Source organism: Rhinichthys klamathensis, unplaced genomic scaffold (genome assembly GCF_029890125.1).
Source record: "Rhinichthys klamathensis goyatoka isolate OS25496 unplaced genomic scaffold, OSU_Roscu_1.1 h1tg000056l_1, whole genome shotgun sequence".
Taxonomy (NCBI): domain Eukaryota; kingdom Metazoa; phylum Chordata; class Actinopteri; order Cypriniformes; family Leuciscidae; genus Rhinichthys; species Rhinichthys klamathensis.
Genome location: NW_026606601.1, coordinates 1562359 through 1576859, shown reverse-complemented (window position 1 = coordinate 1576859; position 14501 = coordinate 1562359). Strand labels below are relative to the sequence as shown.

At 37.7% G+C, this 14501-nt stretch overlaps 1 protein-coding gene across 2 annotated transcripts; it reads right to left on the bottom strand.

Annotated features, from left to right (window-relative positions):
- pik3ca (phosphatidylinositol-4,5-bisphosphate 3-kinase, catalytic subunit alpha) lies at positions 1 to 14472 on the bottom strand. 2 transcript variants are annotated; one of them, XM_056248628.1, is made up of 21 exons: positions 14333 to 14472; positions 13345 to 13445; positions 11582 to 11995; positions 11125 to 11334; positions 8523 to 8773; positions 7836 to 8081; positions 7535 to 7620; positions 6428 to 6533; positions 5831 to 5983; positions 5399 to 5533; positions 4604 to 4728; positions 4272 to 4518; positions 4064 to 4167; positions 3778 to 3949; positions 2758 to 2864; positions 2124 to 2245; positions 1949 to 2027; positions 1524 to 1694; positions 1327 to 1444; positions 1095 to 1249; positions 1 to 271 (listed from the first exon to the last, which is right to left on the bottom strand). In XM_056248628.1, exons 3-21 carry the CDS (start codon positions 11931 to 11933, stop codon positions 1 to 3), a joined length of 3210 nt encoding a protein of 1069 aa, XP_056104603.1. In that variant the 5' UTR covers positions 11934 to 11995; positions 13345 to 13445; positions 14333 to 14472. The 2 variants fall into 2 exon arrangements, with proteins under 2 accessions (XP_056104603.1, XP_056104602.1); XM_056248627.1 differs by having other exon boundaries at positions 14297 to 14436.
- Positions 14473 to 14501: the final 29 nt, after the last annotated feature.

Genomic DNA, 14501 nt, shown 5'->3' with positions numbered 1-14501 from the left:
TCAGTTTTGGGCATGGTGTCGGATTGTGTGGAAGATCCAGTCCATCTTGGTGGTCCATCCACCATGGTGAGCGTCATTCATCTGCTTCATGAAATAGTCCAGGGCCTCCTGCTCGGTTTTGTCCAGGGCCAGGGTCTTTCGGATGTAAGCGATGTCATCAAAGGACTGCAGCTCGGGCATGCCTGAGCCCAGCATCATAGAGAAGAGGTTTATGAAAAGGTTGGCGTGCTGTCTGATGGCCAAGTAAGCCTTGTAACACATCTCCTGGAACCTGCAGAGGGAGACAGTGAGACATTCAGCGTCTCTGTTGCATCTATAAAGAGTCTGTGGTTAACACAAGCTCACAATATTTTCACATTTTATCCTACAACATAAAATACTTTAGTAATACCCCATTCATGATTTTTTTTAGCTGTCTTGAAAATGGCATTTGCTAACAAGTGGCTTAACGGGACTACAGTGGTTGTCGGGGACATTAAACGTCATCACGCCGAACAGGATATCAAAGGAATCAGCTTGATGCCAGTTGGCCTGTAAAAATACATCATTCCTAAAGCACTCTATAGACAAAGCTAATATTAAAGACAAAAAAAATCTATGCAAATTTAAAGAGACAACATTAAAATCTTCCTTCATGTTCTTTTCATCCAAAAACTAACTTTTTTTTTAATGTGTACTCAAAGCCTGTCCTTCCACCAGAGACCATTTCATCACTGGTTTAGTTTTACTCAAGCAAGAGCAGACATGGACCTCCACTCCACTGAGACACACTGATAGAGAGCAAATCCTGCTTTTTTGAAGCCTCCTTTGAGTCTCGACTGAAGCAGAGATTTGTTAGAAAGCGGAAGTCCGGAGGAGAAGCAGGAAACTTGGCAGCCGGCTGGCTGTCAGAGTATTTTTGGAAGAGGAAAGGCTGCTGGGATGGAGGCCTGAGAGGCCCATTCTGAAAGCCTCTATTGTTCAACTCAATCGCTAATTGTCTTGGATAGTTAGCTGTCTGCCAATAACTGTTAATGTCGAAACAACAAAGGATTTGTTTCGGTTAAACTCACACTGGAAAACAATGAGCAATGTTCCAACATGAACATACGCACCTCTCAAACTCTCTGGTTTTAGTGCACTCTTGGGTTCCTCCTTTGCTGATCACAATTAGGAAGTCTTGAGTTAAGACGAAGGGAACTCGCTCTCGCTTGTAGCCAAACTTCTTCTTCTTGTGGTCCAAAAAGTGACCAAAATCTATATGAAACAGCTGCAGGAACACAAGCAGAAGGTCAATATGAGGATATTGATAACGGCTGAATGTTTCAGTGGCATTAAATTTCACACCTGCCCGTCGTCCTTCACCATGATGTTACTGTTGTGTCGGTCGCCGATGCCCAGAATGAAAGTGGCCACACAATAGCCAGCGCAGGATCGCGTAAACAAGTCGACGGCCATGTCGTACCTATAAACAAACACAGATGATTTTGTTACTAGATATTTGAACTGGCCACTGAAAAAAGTAATTAAAATTTGCCACTCACATCTCGCCCTTATTTTTGTCCTTTAGCCACTGATGCAGCGTTGAACTGTTAAACTGCAGCGCCCCCTTCAGACCTCCTTTACACTGAATCTGCATGATTGTGTGTGAACTTCTCACCACCTCTATGAGACCCACGCAATCTCCGATAGACAAGCAGCCATAGGGTAGCATTCTGAGATACAAAAAAATAGAGAATTTGTTTTGTTTTTTCACTCAAGGCTGCAAGAGAATTAGGGACAACTTAACATCAATACCTGGTTAACTAGTTATTTGGCTGAAGCTTTTAACTAGTGTGACTTAAAGTACACTTATGCAGGGACAGTTCTGTGCCTTACTCAAAGAAACAATGATGATGTTAATGCATTACCCTTTTGGTTACAATGTTTTGGTTACCAGGCAAAATCTTAAACCACTACACCCACATACCTCAGATCCAGCCCCTGATTCTGCCAAATGTTCTCCATTATCCTGATGATTTGAAGAGTCAACATGTCTTGTCTCAGGTCTAATGAAACGAAAAGGTAGAAAAACTTGTCACTTTTGTCTCTTACCATAAAAAATAAGGGCATTCATAATAAAAGAGTATAAAATATGATCTGACCATCCCCATTCTTAAAGATGATCTCATTGTTTTGGAACAGAAGTTCGGACATGATGTCAGGATTTTCCCAGTTCAGCCAGAGCGGTCTCTTGGCCGAGGACATGATTCTGCAGTCTTCAAGTCTGCCATACGCACAGAAAAACAAGTGACCAATCAAACATACATTAGGTAAACACCAGGTCTGCATTTATTTGATCAAATATAGAGTAAAAACAGTAATATTGTGAAATATTATTGAAAATAATGTTAAAATGTAATTAATTCCTGAGGTAGCCATTACCTCAACAGATGTTGAAAACAGATGTTACAATATTTTTGTGGAAACCATGAATTTTCATTTTTTCATGAATTTTTTGGGGGGAATTTTATTTTTTACTTTTGACTAAATTACTTTAGTAAATTATGAATGTCTTTATTGTCCCGTTTGATCAATTGAATGTGTTCTTGCTGAATAAAAGTATTTATTTCTTGTGACCCCAAAATTTTGAGTGTAAGTGTAAGTGGGAAACGCATTAGCCCATAAGCTCATGTTTTTGTACAATTGTGTCCTTTTATGTCTGGCTTGTTGTGTGTCATCCCTGCTAAGTGATAATACATTCTCTCAGCTGTAAATACTGCACAGTGTGGTACTCACCGTAGGTTACCCAGCTGGTGAGCGGGGTTGAGTGGAGAGGTGAAATTTTGAAGGGCATCCATGTAGTCCGGTCGCCTCATCTGCTCCACCAGGAACTTCATTTGCACCTGAAAAGCAGAAATAAATACACTTTAAAATTAAAGTCAGTCAATCAATAAAAATATTATTCTGAGCTTGGCATCAGGGCAATGATTGATGGAAGATTGGGTGACGCCTCCTGGTGTAGCGGGAAATTGATCAAGGGCAATAGATAATAGATAAAGCAATAGATGAAATTGAATGCAAATTTAATGCAATAAAAAAAAAATCAATAGTTTTGTGTGCACGTGAATGTCATGGCAACGTACAACACAAAGTACCTCACGCAGGAAACACCTAACGTAACTCGTAAATGCTAGTAACTAGCGTAAATCAAGCAAGCTAATATGCATAGGTCATGAAGTGTTGGCGAAATAACACATTAGCGGACAGAAGGGAATAATATGGATTTTTTGCCCAGAAAACTTCTTGCACAAAATAAAATTCAAGCACTTTCAAAGACGTGTATCTATGTATGTTTAAAAACTTTCCAGTGCCGTGAATTTTTTTTTTTAGATTCACAAACTCTCAAGGACTTCAAGGACCCATGGGAACACTGTATAAATAACTTACACTTTCTTTACAGTTATTGAGGTAAACATCCCTACAGTAAAGGTGAAAAAGGTGAAAACTGGCAACGAATTTCAGGTACCGGTACCGATTAAAATGTGAACGGCACCCAACCCTAATGACCACACACGTTGTCAGCATATTAAACATTATGGAGTTAAGACTTGCATGTAAACGTACTTATTGAGTGGGATGTTTTGGTAATTCAAAGTAATGCCTGAATGCTATTGAGGATCACCTCACGGAGTAGATGGCGTATCCTCCGTAAATCTAATCTAACAGCTAAGGTTTCACTTGCAGTTTCCATAAAGACTCTCCTAATATAACCTCACATGCCTACTTTTAGGTGAGAAGGTCAAAGGCTGAGTTTACCTTCTGAGTTTCATCCTTCTTCTCCTGTTTGAGAATGTCTGTGAGGTTGATGAGCTTCTCCATGGCTTCCACCTGTCTGCTCAGGTGCTTCAGGTACATGCCACATGCCCGACAGTACGACTCCAGCAGCAGACCAAACCGCTGACTCACGGTTTTATTGTGCATCTCTGACCTGCAACCCCACAAGAACTTGTTACAATTTAACTTCAAAAACATCATCATGATATTTAAGTTAGTGTATGTAAAACCCTGACAGAAAGCAGACCAAAAAGAGTAAATGACTTACTTCAAATGCCAAAAGAAGAAGTGCCCAATCCTCTGGTTTGTAAGAGCTTTTTTCAGCAGAAATCGTACCAGTGGGTTATCAAGGTACTGCTCGTACTTCAGAACCTTAAACAAATGAAAAGTGAAACATAAAAAATAAAATAAAATAAAAAACAGGTAAACATGAGAGAGCGTTTATAATAAATAATAACTGAATATATCAGTCTTACCTGAACCAACTGAATGAGGTACTGTGAGAGTTTGTCATCAGTCAGATACTTCTCAAGGCATCGAACTGCGAAGTCTCGGATCATTGGATCAGGATAGTTACAGTCAAGCAACTCCATGGCTTGTTCCGGCTTTATTGCGGGCCAGTCTTTAAGAAGGCAATACATTTGTGCAACTTCATCTCTGGAATTCCACTTCACCGCTAGCAGAATCTTGGGCAGGATTTCTGGTATATTTACACAATACTGCCTACAGAAAAAAATACAGTTCTACAGAAACGTTTTTTTGCAGAAGGACACTAAAATGACTAGAGCTAATGGGGGCGGTAGATTACCTGTGCCTCCATAAGAAGTCTTTTTCCTGCTCAGTGATCTCAGAAAGCGGGTCCCTGTTGGCCAGCTGACGAAGTTGCTCTATATCTGTATCTGTCATTGCGTGGTCTCGTGCCAGTCTGCTGCTCTGTAAGTCAAAAAAAAAAAAAAAATATTATTTAATAATCTCATTAATAAACGTCAATCAGAGAATGGATTGGAAAAAGAAAAAGGAAACAATATTAATTAATTTATAAGTAATATTTGAAGACATTATTTGATCAAATAAAGAGTTGGTGAGCTTAAGAGACTTCTTTCAAAAACATTTTAACTAAGTGTACTTTTATTTAGAGTAAGCCTCAATCACAGTTTAGAAGGTTTGAGAGCAATAATCTTTACAAGACAGACCGCATATGACCTCTGGCTCTGATGTTGTTAAACAATGGTGTTTGCTTCTGTAGAAGTCACACGTCATTGAAATCAATGATGTGTGACTTCTACAGAAGCAAACACTTTTTCTATTTCTAAAAAAAAAAGCCTTGATGAATCAGAGATGAATCAACAATGTTTTGAGAAAGAGAATGGATGCCAGGACCCATGCTACTGAAAAATTGTGCGGTCACTGCTGAGATCCATTACAAAATCAAAATCAATGAACATTGTACTTTTTAATAATTGGACACAATGACACTCATGAGGTGACTACACAGAATGACAAGAGATGTTTCTCATGCTCCTCAAGCTTGTAAAGGGTATGAATAGCAGCAGCAAGTGTGTCACTATAATTAATTAAGTAGGATGTGTGTCTGTAAGCTTACCTGTCCAGACTGGCAGTAATTGTATCCCATCTCCCTGGATATTATCCAGTTAGCGTGATCCTCAATTGTGGCCATGTCAGGATACTTTACGGGTGAGCTGAAATAGTCAAACTCCAACTCTAGACATGGGGTTTCCTAGAGCAAAAAAACAAACAAACCAACAACCGCAAAACACATTAACAAACCAAGTAACTAAATAGCACTTTACTAAGAACTAATACACTTTAAGCATCTATGCAGTTACACATTTGTATTTTGTATGAAGGGTCAATACACATAAAAAAAACTGCATACTAAATAAAAAGCTTTAGAGAATATGCTCTTGATTGACCATGTCAACCCTTTGAATAGACAACACAGCGCACAATCGTATTAAACCTTATTAAAGTGTAAACGGCTCAATGCTGAAAGAGATTATGCAGGAGAAGAAACCTTGTTAGGGTTGGAGCCCGTGACCCCAATGGGGTTGAGGAGGTCTTCTAGGCCGTGTGGTACTGGCCACAGATTCAGTGCCATCTTTCCTGAGACCAGTGTGTGTGTGTAGTCAAACAGGTTGACGTTTCCCCAGGCCAGTGGACAGTGCTCCTGTAGCAGATCATTTAATGGTTAATTTCAAAGACCTTTGAAGCAATCCCCACTAAAACACTGCAAATAACCTGAACAGTGTTCTCACAAGGGTGAGGTAAGTTTTAATACAGTGTTAATTTAGCTTTTTTTTTTATTATTATTATTATTATTAGTTTAAGTAATTTGTATGTGCTTTTTCATTTTAATTATTTCTAGTTCTAGTTAACTTTAGTTTATTTTTAGTTCAGTATGTTTTAGTCATTTTAGTACTTCAACTTTTTTTAACCAAGGCAACATTTGACATTTTAGTTTAATTTCTAAGTATAAGTTCTCATCTAATATTTATACTTTATTTCAGCTTTACTTCAACTAACAAAGTATTCAAATAATTTGTAATAGTTTTAGTTTACAATAACAACACTGTTATAACTGTGTAATGTGCACTACAAAAAAGCAAGTCACCTCCTTTGCCCCCTTCCTTCCTTTCACAGAGCAGATGGAGAGACAGAGACGAGCCGCCCGGGGGATGTCAGGAATGTACATGTCATAAGTCAGCCACTCGTTCCACCTGGAGACAGAGAGAATCACCACACAATAAGTGTTTAAAATGTATTATTTTTTATTTTAAAATGTCTAACATTTTTGGAAATATTTGCATTATATCAGGGGTTGGGCAACCTCCGGCCATCACTGGCAGGTTGAAGGGCAAGAGAGATGAATGTCACTAATTATCATGTGGCCTACTAGACTGAAGTTAATCCAATTACTTGTGCTACCTGTTGAGAGCATTGGCCTAGTGGTTGAGTTGGTTGGTACAATGCCACTCTGACACTCTGCAGTGAACTTTGTATAAATGAGGGGAATATTTTGATATTTTGAGACAGGTTGGGTTTTTTACGTCACTGTTATTAACAAGAAAAATTAAACATCAGAAAGTTTCTAGATGATATACCTTTTCTCCTTGACATTTAAAGTCAACATAGCACATCTACATAATTTGTAATGTAGTAAAAACCCAAGTGAACCAAAGAACTATGAAAACCCGTTTCTGCCATGGAATAAAAGGATTTAAAAAAGATAATCATGACTTTTTCACAATTCTGAGTTTATATCTTGCAATTGAGTTATATATTTTTTCTCAGAATTGCTAATTTAATGTGATTTCATGCATTAATAATTACGAAATGGAATGTACCAAAACAATTAATAAACAAAATATGAATTTCATATTAATACACAAACGCTTTCATCTATGAAATTAGGCTACTGTTAAAACAGATATAAACTCAGAATTCAGAGGGGGGAAAAGGTATGAATTGCAAAATGTTAATTCTGAATTCTTAGGAAAAAAGTTTTGCGAATTCAGAGAAATAAACTCGCAATTTCGAGAAAAAAAGTCAAAAATCCAAGATGTTAACTCAAAATTGTGAGATATAAACTCATAATTGCAAAACTTTTAGTTTTATTTCGTGGCAGAAATGGACTTTCATTATATTTTGTAGATGCATTCACTCAGTAATTAATCAATTGTAGTATCAGTATCAGATAGCACCAGTGTATGTACGGTACCTCGGGTTTGAACATGGGACACGCTGTGTGTTGACATTATCACACAACTGTTCTCCACCATGGTAGATCCCTGTTCGCACATAAATCTAAAACAAAAGGTAACAACCTATCAGCAAACATCCTCTTAGATTAAGAAAACGCCCTGCAGAAAGGTCATGCAGTTATAAAAAGAAAGACACAAACAGCTTCCTGTTCTTTCACAAACAATGTAAAACTTCTGCTTTCTTACTAAATACACCCCATGCGTTTAGTACAATAAAATGACTTTCAGAATCCAGAAAGACAGATTTTAGCTAAGTACCTTGTCAATGTCCCGAATATTCACATTAACGTATGTGGCGCAGAGGACACGTATCCTTAGAGTGCTGTTAATGGTCCAGAGGGATTTGGTGGAGGACTCTCCGTTCATGTAAGGCGTGGCAGTGGAGATGCGGCGGGCGTAGGAAGGCATGGTGAAGTTGTCCATAGGCAGCTGAGAGTAAAGGCTGTCCTTGGACATAAGCATGAGGTTTGGCAACCTACCCAGCATAATGCAACTCCGTACATACTGAGAGAACGAGAAGGAGAGAAATAGAGAGAGATTTCGTACATGAAGCCATTAAGTCCAAATCCAAAATGTGCAGTGTGCTATTTTAAGTGTCGTAAACACTAATTCTGCCAGGACTTTTTTTTGGGATGATATAAAACTTCAAATGCAGGATACAGAGACTACTCATTTGCATTCTGGTGTACAGGCTGGTTTTGGGAAAATGAAAGCCAGGAACAAACACATGATCAGTGCCATGGATGACTACAAATTTCAGATAGCGCATTAATCGATGCCCAGTATAAAAACATAAATCTGTACAGAAAAAAAACGAAGCAGCATGTGAACTAAACCATTACATAAGGACTGCATTTGTACACAGTATAACCGGTTATTCAAGAACATATGTATGAAATTGTGCATGTTTGTGGTACTTTAGTGATACCGAAAGATCCTAGATACCTTGTACTGACTGATGGGGTACTTTTCCAAAAGATACTCGTCACAGCCGCAGACTTTCAGGATGTATTTGCCCTGATATTCCTGCACGCACATCTTTAGCTGCTCAGCTGACAGCAGCATGCTCCTGGTTTTCTTCCTGATGGCTTCGGCGATCACCTGCTCAGGTACGCAGTCGTGATTGATCTTAAGCGTGTACTTTTGCTTGTCATTGTTGGGAGAGACGATCACCCAGATGACGACAATGATTTGACCTAGTACACATAGAAGAAGATCAGAGAGTTAACAGGAACAGCACTATTGAATTGAATCCTTCAGGCATCAAGCATGTGAGAACAAACAATTAATCCCACATGGCAACTGTGTAAAGAGCTTTGAGTGCCGAGAAAAGCGCAATATAAATGTAATGAATTATTATTATTATTATTATTATTAACTGTGAGTTTAACATACAGACTGGATACTGAATGTAGCCGAATTAAGCTGTCAGGGAATGAATCTAATGGAGTTTTTGTGCATGTATTCCTCCAGGCTATAAGGAAACAGAGCAAAAGCATAAAAACAAGCATCATATGCTTCATGACTACTACCATTACAACACAGGCTCATTCACATAAGAGAGAAAACAGCATGGCTGAAAATACAGAAGTTCCAGGAATGACTCGATACTATGAAGATTACTACTGGCTTCAGGCTATAAGGCATAAAGAAACATTCCTTGTTATTTTTTAACCTTTGATCAATGTGACGCATCTGTGGCATGTTGTCAATTACCACAGCCAATAATGTCGACTGGACCGTCAGTGTGTATTAGCAAAACACAATGAAAGCGTAGCAGGCAGCTGGGCCGCACCATTAATAAATGTTTAAAACATGCAAATATCACACTGTTTAAAAAGTACATGTTCAATAAAGTTCCAGAATGAGACTAGTGTGGTAAAATTAGAGCTGTTTTCAGTCATTTTGGCTATTTGATTTTCTCCCCCCTCAACATTTCCTCAAATTATTAAAAATAACAATTAATGTTTTTTATTTCAATCCACCAATATAATAACTCACTGTAAAATACAGATAAATCATTTATTACCAAATACCAAGACATTTTAAAGCATGGAAAACCGGTTCAAAATACCAAGACATTTTAAAGCATGGAAAACCGGTTCGAATAACTGAAGTTTAAAGTGACATGTGAAGATTCCCAAACTCGGAATGTGTCCTCTGCATTTACCCCATCCAAGTTAGTGTAGTGAACACGCACAGACTACAAACCATTTACATTAGGCATTAAATTAAAATATATCTGACCTTTGACCCTCACATACTTAAGTCATGACTTAAAGGAATAGTTCACTTAAAAATCTAAATATCTTAATTTGTGTTCTTCAGCAGAAGAAAGAAATTCATACAGGTTTGAAACAACTTGAGGGTAAGTAAATGATGACAGAATTTTCATTTTTAAGTGAACTATTCCTTTAAGTACGACATTATTGAAACTAACAAAACACTGCAAGAAAATAGAGAATATTGTATATGTCTCTCATTCAGTATATGATTATTCATGTCTCATGTCTCAACTCATGCCATGACCACCTACAAACCTAAACTCAGTTAATATCTACCAAGTATAACAGGAAGGGACATAGAACCAAAAAACAGTGTTCTTCAGTTGAGTTCTGCAAACTCTGCCCACAGAAATTACACTAATAACTCATAAGCAGAAGTTTCACGAAAAGTAGTCTAATTTCGAAAGGACTATTATAGAACATCATCAGCTTAAGTTTGACGTCACGCATCACTGTTCTACCAGATGCCCCAAGAAAACAACAAACGGTGCTATATACACTCACGATGTGATGTGATACTACCGAAGAATGATAATCCTAACCTTTATCTCCATACCAAAATCATCCCAGATGGCCAGACAGCGATTCATATTTTTTAAATGCTTAACATATTTCTGTTTGGGACACCGTGAGCACGGAGACTGTAGTGTACACTGCACGTTTTTAAATGCTTAGCCTAAATGTGTAATGTGAATAAATAGTGCTCATGAATGGATGTTGAGATAGTATTCTCAAGTGAAACGAGTAGAGGCTTGGACCTGGAAACAGCATTCCTTGCGTTATGACTTAAAGGAGTAGTTCACTTTCAAATAAAAAATTTGAAAAGAAATTAAGGTTTTTGAGGAAAACATTCCAGGATTTTTCTCCATATAATGGAGTTCAATGGCAACCAACGGTTTGAAGGTTCAAATGTCAGTCTCAATGCAGCTTCAAAGGCTCGGCATGATCCCAGACGAGAAATAAGGGTCTTATCTAGTAAAACGATCTGTCATTTTCAAAAAAAAAAAAAAAATTTATTATATACTTTTTAAAATCCTGGAATGTTTTCCTCAAAAACCTTCATTTCTTTTCGACTGAAGAAAGAAAGACATGGACATCTTGGATGACATGGGGGTGAGTAAATTATCAGGACATTTTTATTTGAAAGTGAACTAATCCTTTAAGCGGATAGCTCAAGAAAGACTTTTTTTTTTTATCTCCTGAAGAAAATGTCCATAAACATGAAAATAACACAGAATATTCCCGTAAAAGAACAAGCCTACCTTTGTCTAATTTGCCATATATATGCTTTGGAAGCTCTGTTGAAGACTCCACATTAGGAGGATAAACGTATAGTGCTCGACTGTGTGGCCCATTGGCATCCCGCAGCTCTACTGAGTCTTTGCAAACATTTAGTATATTTCTCCTGAAGTCCTGTACCTCCGGATCCTTCACTAGATCAAACTCACACACTGGCATGCCGATGGCAAAACCTGAAACACATAAAAAAAAACACTATCTTAGAACAAAAAGTCACTTTTGATCAATTTGATGTGTCCTTGCTGAATAAAAGTAGTCATTCTTTTCAAATAAATAAATAAAAATCTTACTGATAAACTTTTGAATGGGACTGTACGTTATTCAGAAACAGGGATGTGAATTTTAGACAATCTGTCTACTTGACATTAATTTTTGGTTTCATTTTTGGTTAAACAAATCAGCTCATGTGTGACGTCTTACCGATTTCTCTGTTGAGGATTTTTTCCTCTCTGTTCCCTACAGGTTCAATGACCTTTAGAAAGGGCTGGAATAGCCGAAGGTCACAAAGTCTTCTCGTCTCATCGTAGAACTCCTCACGCTCTGCCTCTTGCGTTACGCTGACAAAAATATAGGAAGTCTCCTCTTGCAGCAGGTGGTGGAGTGGATACTTCCTTGCCTCCTTAAAAAGTTCATGTTTGATTGTGATGAGGGTGGCCTCCCGGAGGCACTCTAGTGTCAGGATCATGCCATTGGGCAGTAGACAGTCCACCAGAATCCTGGGGGGCATCAAATGGATGCCCCATAGCTCTCCCGACGAGGGTCTTGGAGGCATGATTTGTAGTCCTCACAATCTTCAATAGGGAAGAAAAAAAATATCACCAACCACTTTTTCTCCTGAAAAGGAATAGGAAAAATAAAGTGGGTTTTGGCGACTGCTTGACATCATGCACTGTTTTCAATAACAATAAGATCAACGGACAAGACAAAATGTTCAGTATTATAAACTACACCTTAGACTTGTTATTTGAACAAATAAGCATGTCCCAGAACAAACTAATTAGGTCTTAAGACGTCAGTAACAAACAGGAACACAGACAACAAACAAGCATAATAAACCTCGATGTAACAACAGTGATGCTTCTCATTAACCTGGTCTTATATACTGGAAGGTGTTACCTACTGTACCGTTCAAAAGTTTGGGGTCAGTAAGATTTTTTTAAGAAAATTAATACTTTTATTCTGCAAAGATGCACTAAATGATCATTATAATAAACATTTATAATCTCACAAAAGATTTCTATTTTAAATCTTTCTATTGACACTGAAGACTGGAGTAATGATGCTGAGAAATCAGCTTTGCCAACACAGGAACAAAGGAATTTTAAAATATATTAAAATAGTTCAAATAAACTTAAGTTATAACATAGTTACAAATAATTATAAAGGTTCAAATAAAATATATTTTAAAATGTTATTTTAAAGTGTAAAAATCTTTCTCAATATAATTTTTCTACTGCATATTTAACTAAAATAAATGCAGCCTTGATGAGCATGAGAGACTTCTTTAAAAACTTTTTTTATAAATCTTACTGATCCCGAACTTTGGAGCTGTACGTAAAAGACACACACCACCTTAACAAACACACTAATACTAATCCATGAGTCCAATAGAGTCATTTAATACATCACTGACATCAGTCTTAATGAAAAAACATGCTTACAGAAGTTCAGTACAACCCAACATGTGAGTCACTGAGCAATGACAGGAATGTATCACTCTGTGAGAAAGAGAGAGAGATATTTCCACTCAACATAACGCCAAAAACATTTGGCACTTCATACTTAAGTGGGTGACTTGTTTTTCCCTGCTAACATGAGCCAACAAAACGAAAACTGTATTCATCTCCTGGGTGTAAGGCTGCTGAAAGCGATTCACTAATCTGACCAACAGCATCTTTCACAATGTTAAGACACATGTGATGTGTTATCTGAAATTATTGGATTTTAAAACTAGGCCATGTGAGATAAACACGTCAGATCTTTTGTCCTGACCATCCTCTTCAGGTAATTCATGTAAAATGCCATGCAAATGTTTAACACAGAGCTTTGTGAGATTGTGGTACGGTCAAGGTTGTAACCACTCCACCCTTTCACACTTTTTATTGCTAGTCATCTCTTCTCAGCAAATAAAAAAAGCAAGAGATGAACCAATATTTACATAAGCTGGTGGTATTTGTGCTTACCTCAGTCTGATGTTAGTGCCACTTGTAAATGTAAATGTCCGTCATTGTTCAGACCTTCATCTGATCTGCTTGCTTTATAACTTCAGGTCCACTGAATTATACTGTAACAACAGCAACGAGGACAGACATTCAGTGTCTAGCGGAAAGTGGACCAGCTCACTCAGTTTACCCAAAACAACTAAACCAATGCCAACAGTACAAACCACAACAAACTTCCACAGCAGTGTTTAGAGTGACAGAGATAGGAAGATAATAAGATTAAGCGGGTTATCATTCTTGAATATGAATAGACTGACCCACAATGACAGAGAACCACTAGCTAAAACGAACTGTTTATAGAGACATAAGTTTATAGCCAACAATAACTTGTTATACCTATGTTTATTAGGTTTTAACCACAGACTGGTAAAAACAAACAAACCTGAATCATGACTGAGCAGAAACATGCACTAATTTCACCATAAACCTGTTTAATACTACAGTTTGTATAAGTAAACAAGCTGAATTTTATAATGAGTACGCATTTAAGCACATTGAAAACAAAAAATACATAATATTAAAGTAGAAATATATTTTGGAGGCTCTTATCTCTGACATAATTAGCCAGATAGCCAAGTAGCAATCCCATACAAAACATACTAATTAAGCAGAAATTGACAAATATTCTTGTTAAGGAGTTAAAATACTCTCAAATGAAAGTATTTTTAGTTACCGTGTCAAAAGGTTATGAAAGGCGAATAAGCAATTTCCTTACAAAAATACAAGATATTGATTCCTTTAGCCACCTAGCCGCTAGGCTAATCCGCTTTAGCTAACCCGATAACTTTCAGATAAAATATGCAGTAATATCCCGCCAACGACGCTTTAACTGTTACCAGTCTGAAACAATACATAAGACTTTTTAAAAGAGCACTAGCGTTGGTATTTGAACAATAGAGGTTTAAAGACATACCTCACATTTGTGTGTATAGCTAATATGGGTATGTACCGGAGAGTTGTTGTGAGGTAATCTGCTGTTGGTGTTCAGTCGCTCGTACAGGGTAGTAAATCCAGCGCGGGGCTTTGCTGGGCCTCTATCCGCCTTGCTCTGACACGCACCGCCTCTCCATCATCACAGCAGCGGCGGCGGCGGATCGAGAGCAATGTTTTCACACAAA

Bases quoted from the DNA above. Each gene is read 5' to 3' on its own strand.
- pik3ca (XM_056248628.1), bottom strand. From the start codon at position 11,933: ATGCCTCCAAGACCCTCGTCGGGAGAGCTATGGGGCATCCATTTGATG. The intron at 8,082-8,522 runs GTATCTAGGATC...TCGTTCTCTCAG, and splicing joins ACCCCATCAGTCAGTACAAG to TATGTACGGAGTTGCATTAT. The intron at 4,168-4,271 runs GTAAGACTGATA...CATTTGTTTAAG, and splicing joins ACCTCATTCAGTTGGTTCAG to GTTCTGAAGTACGAGCAGTA.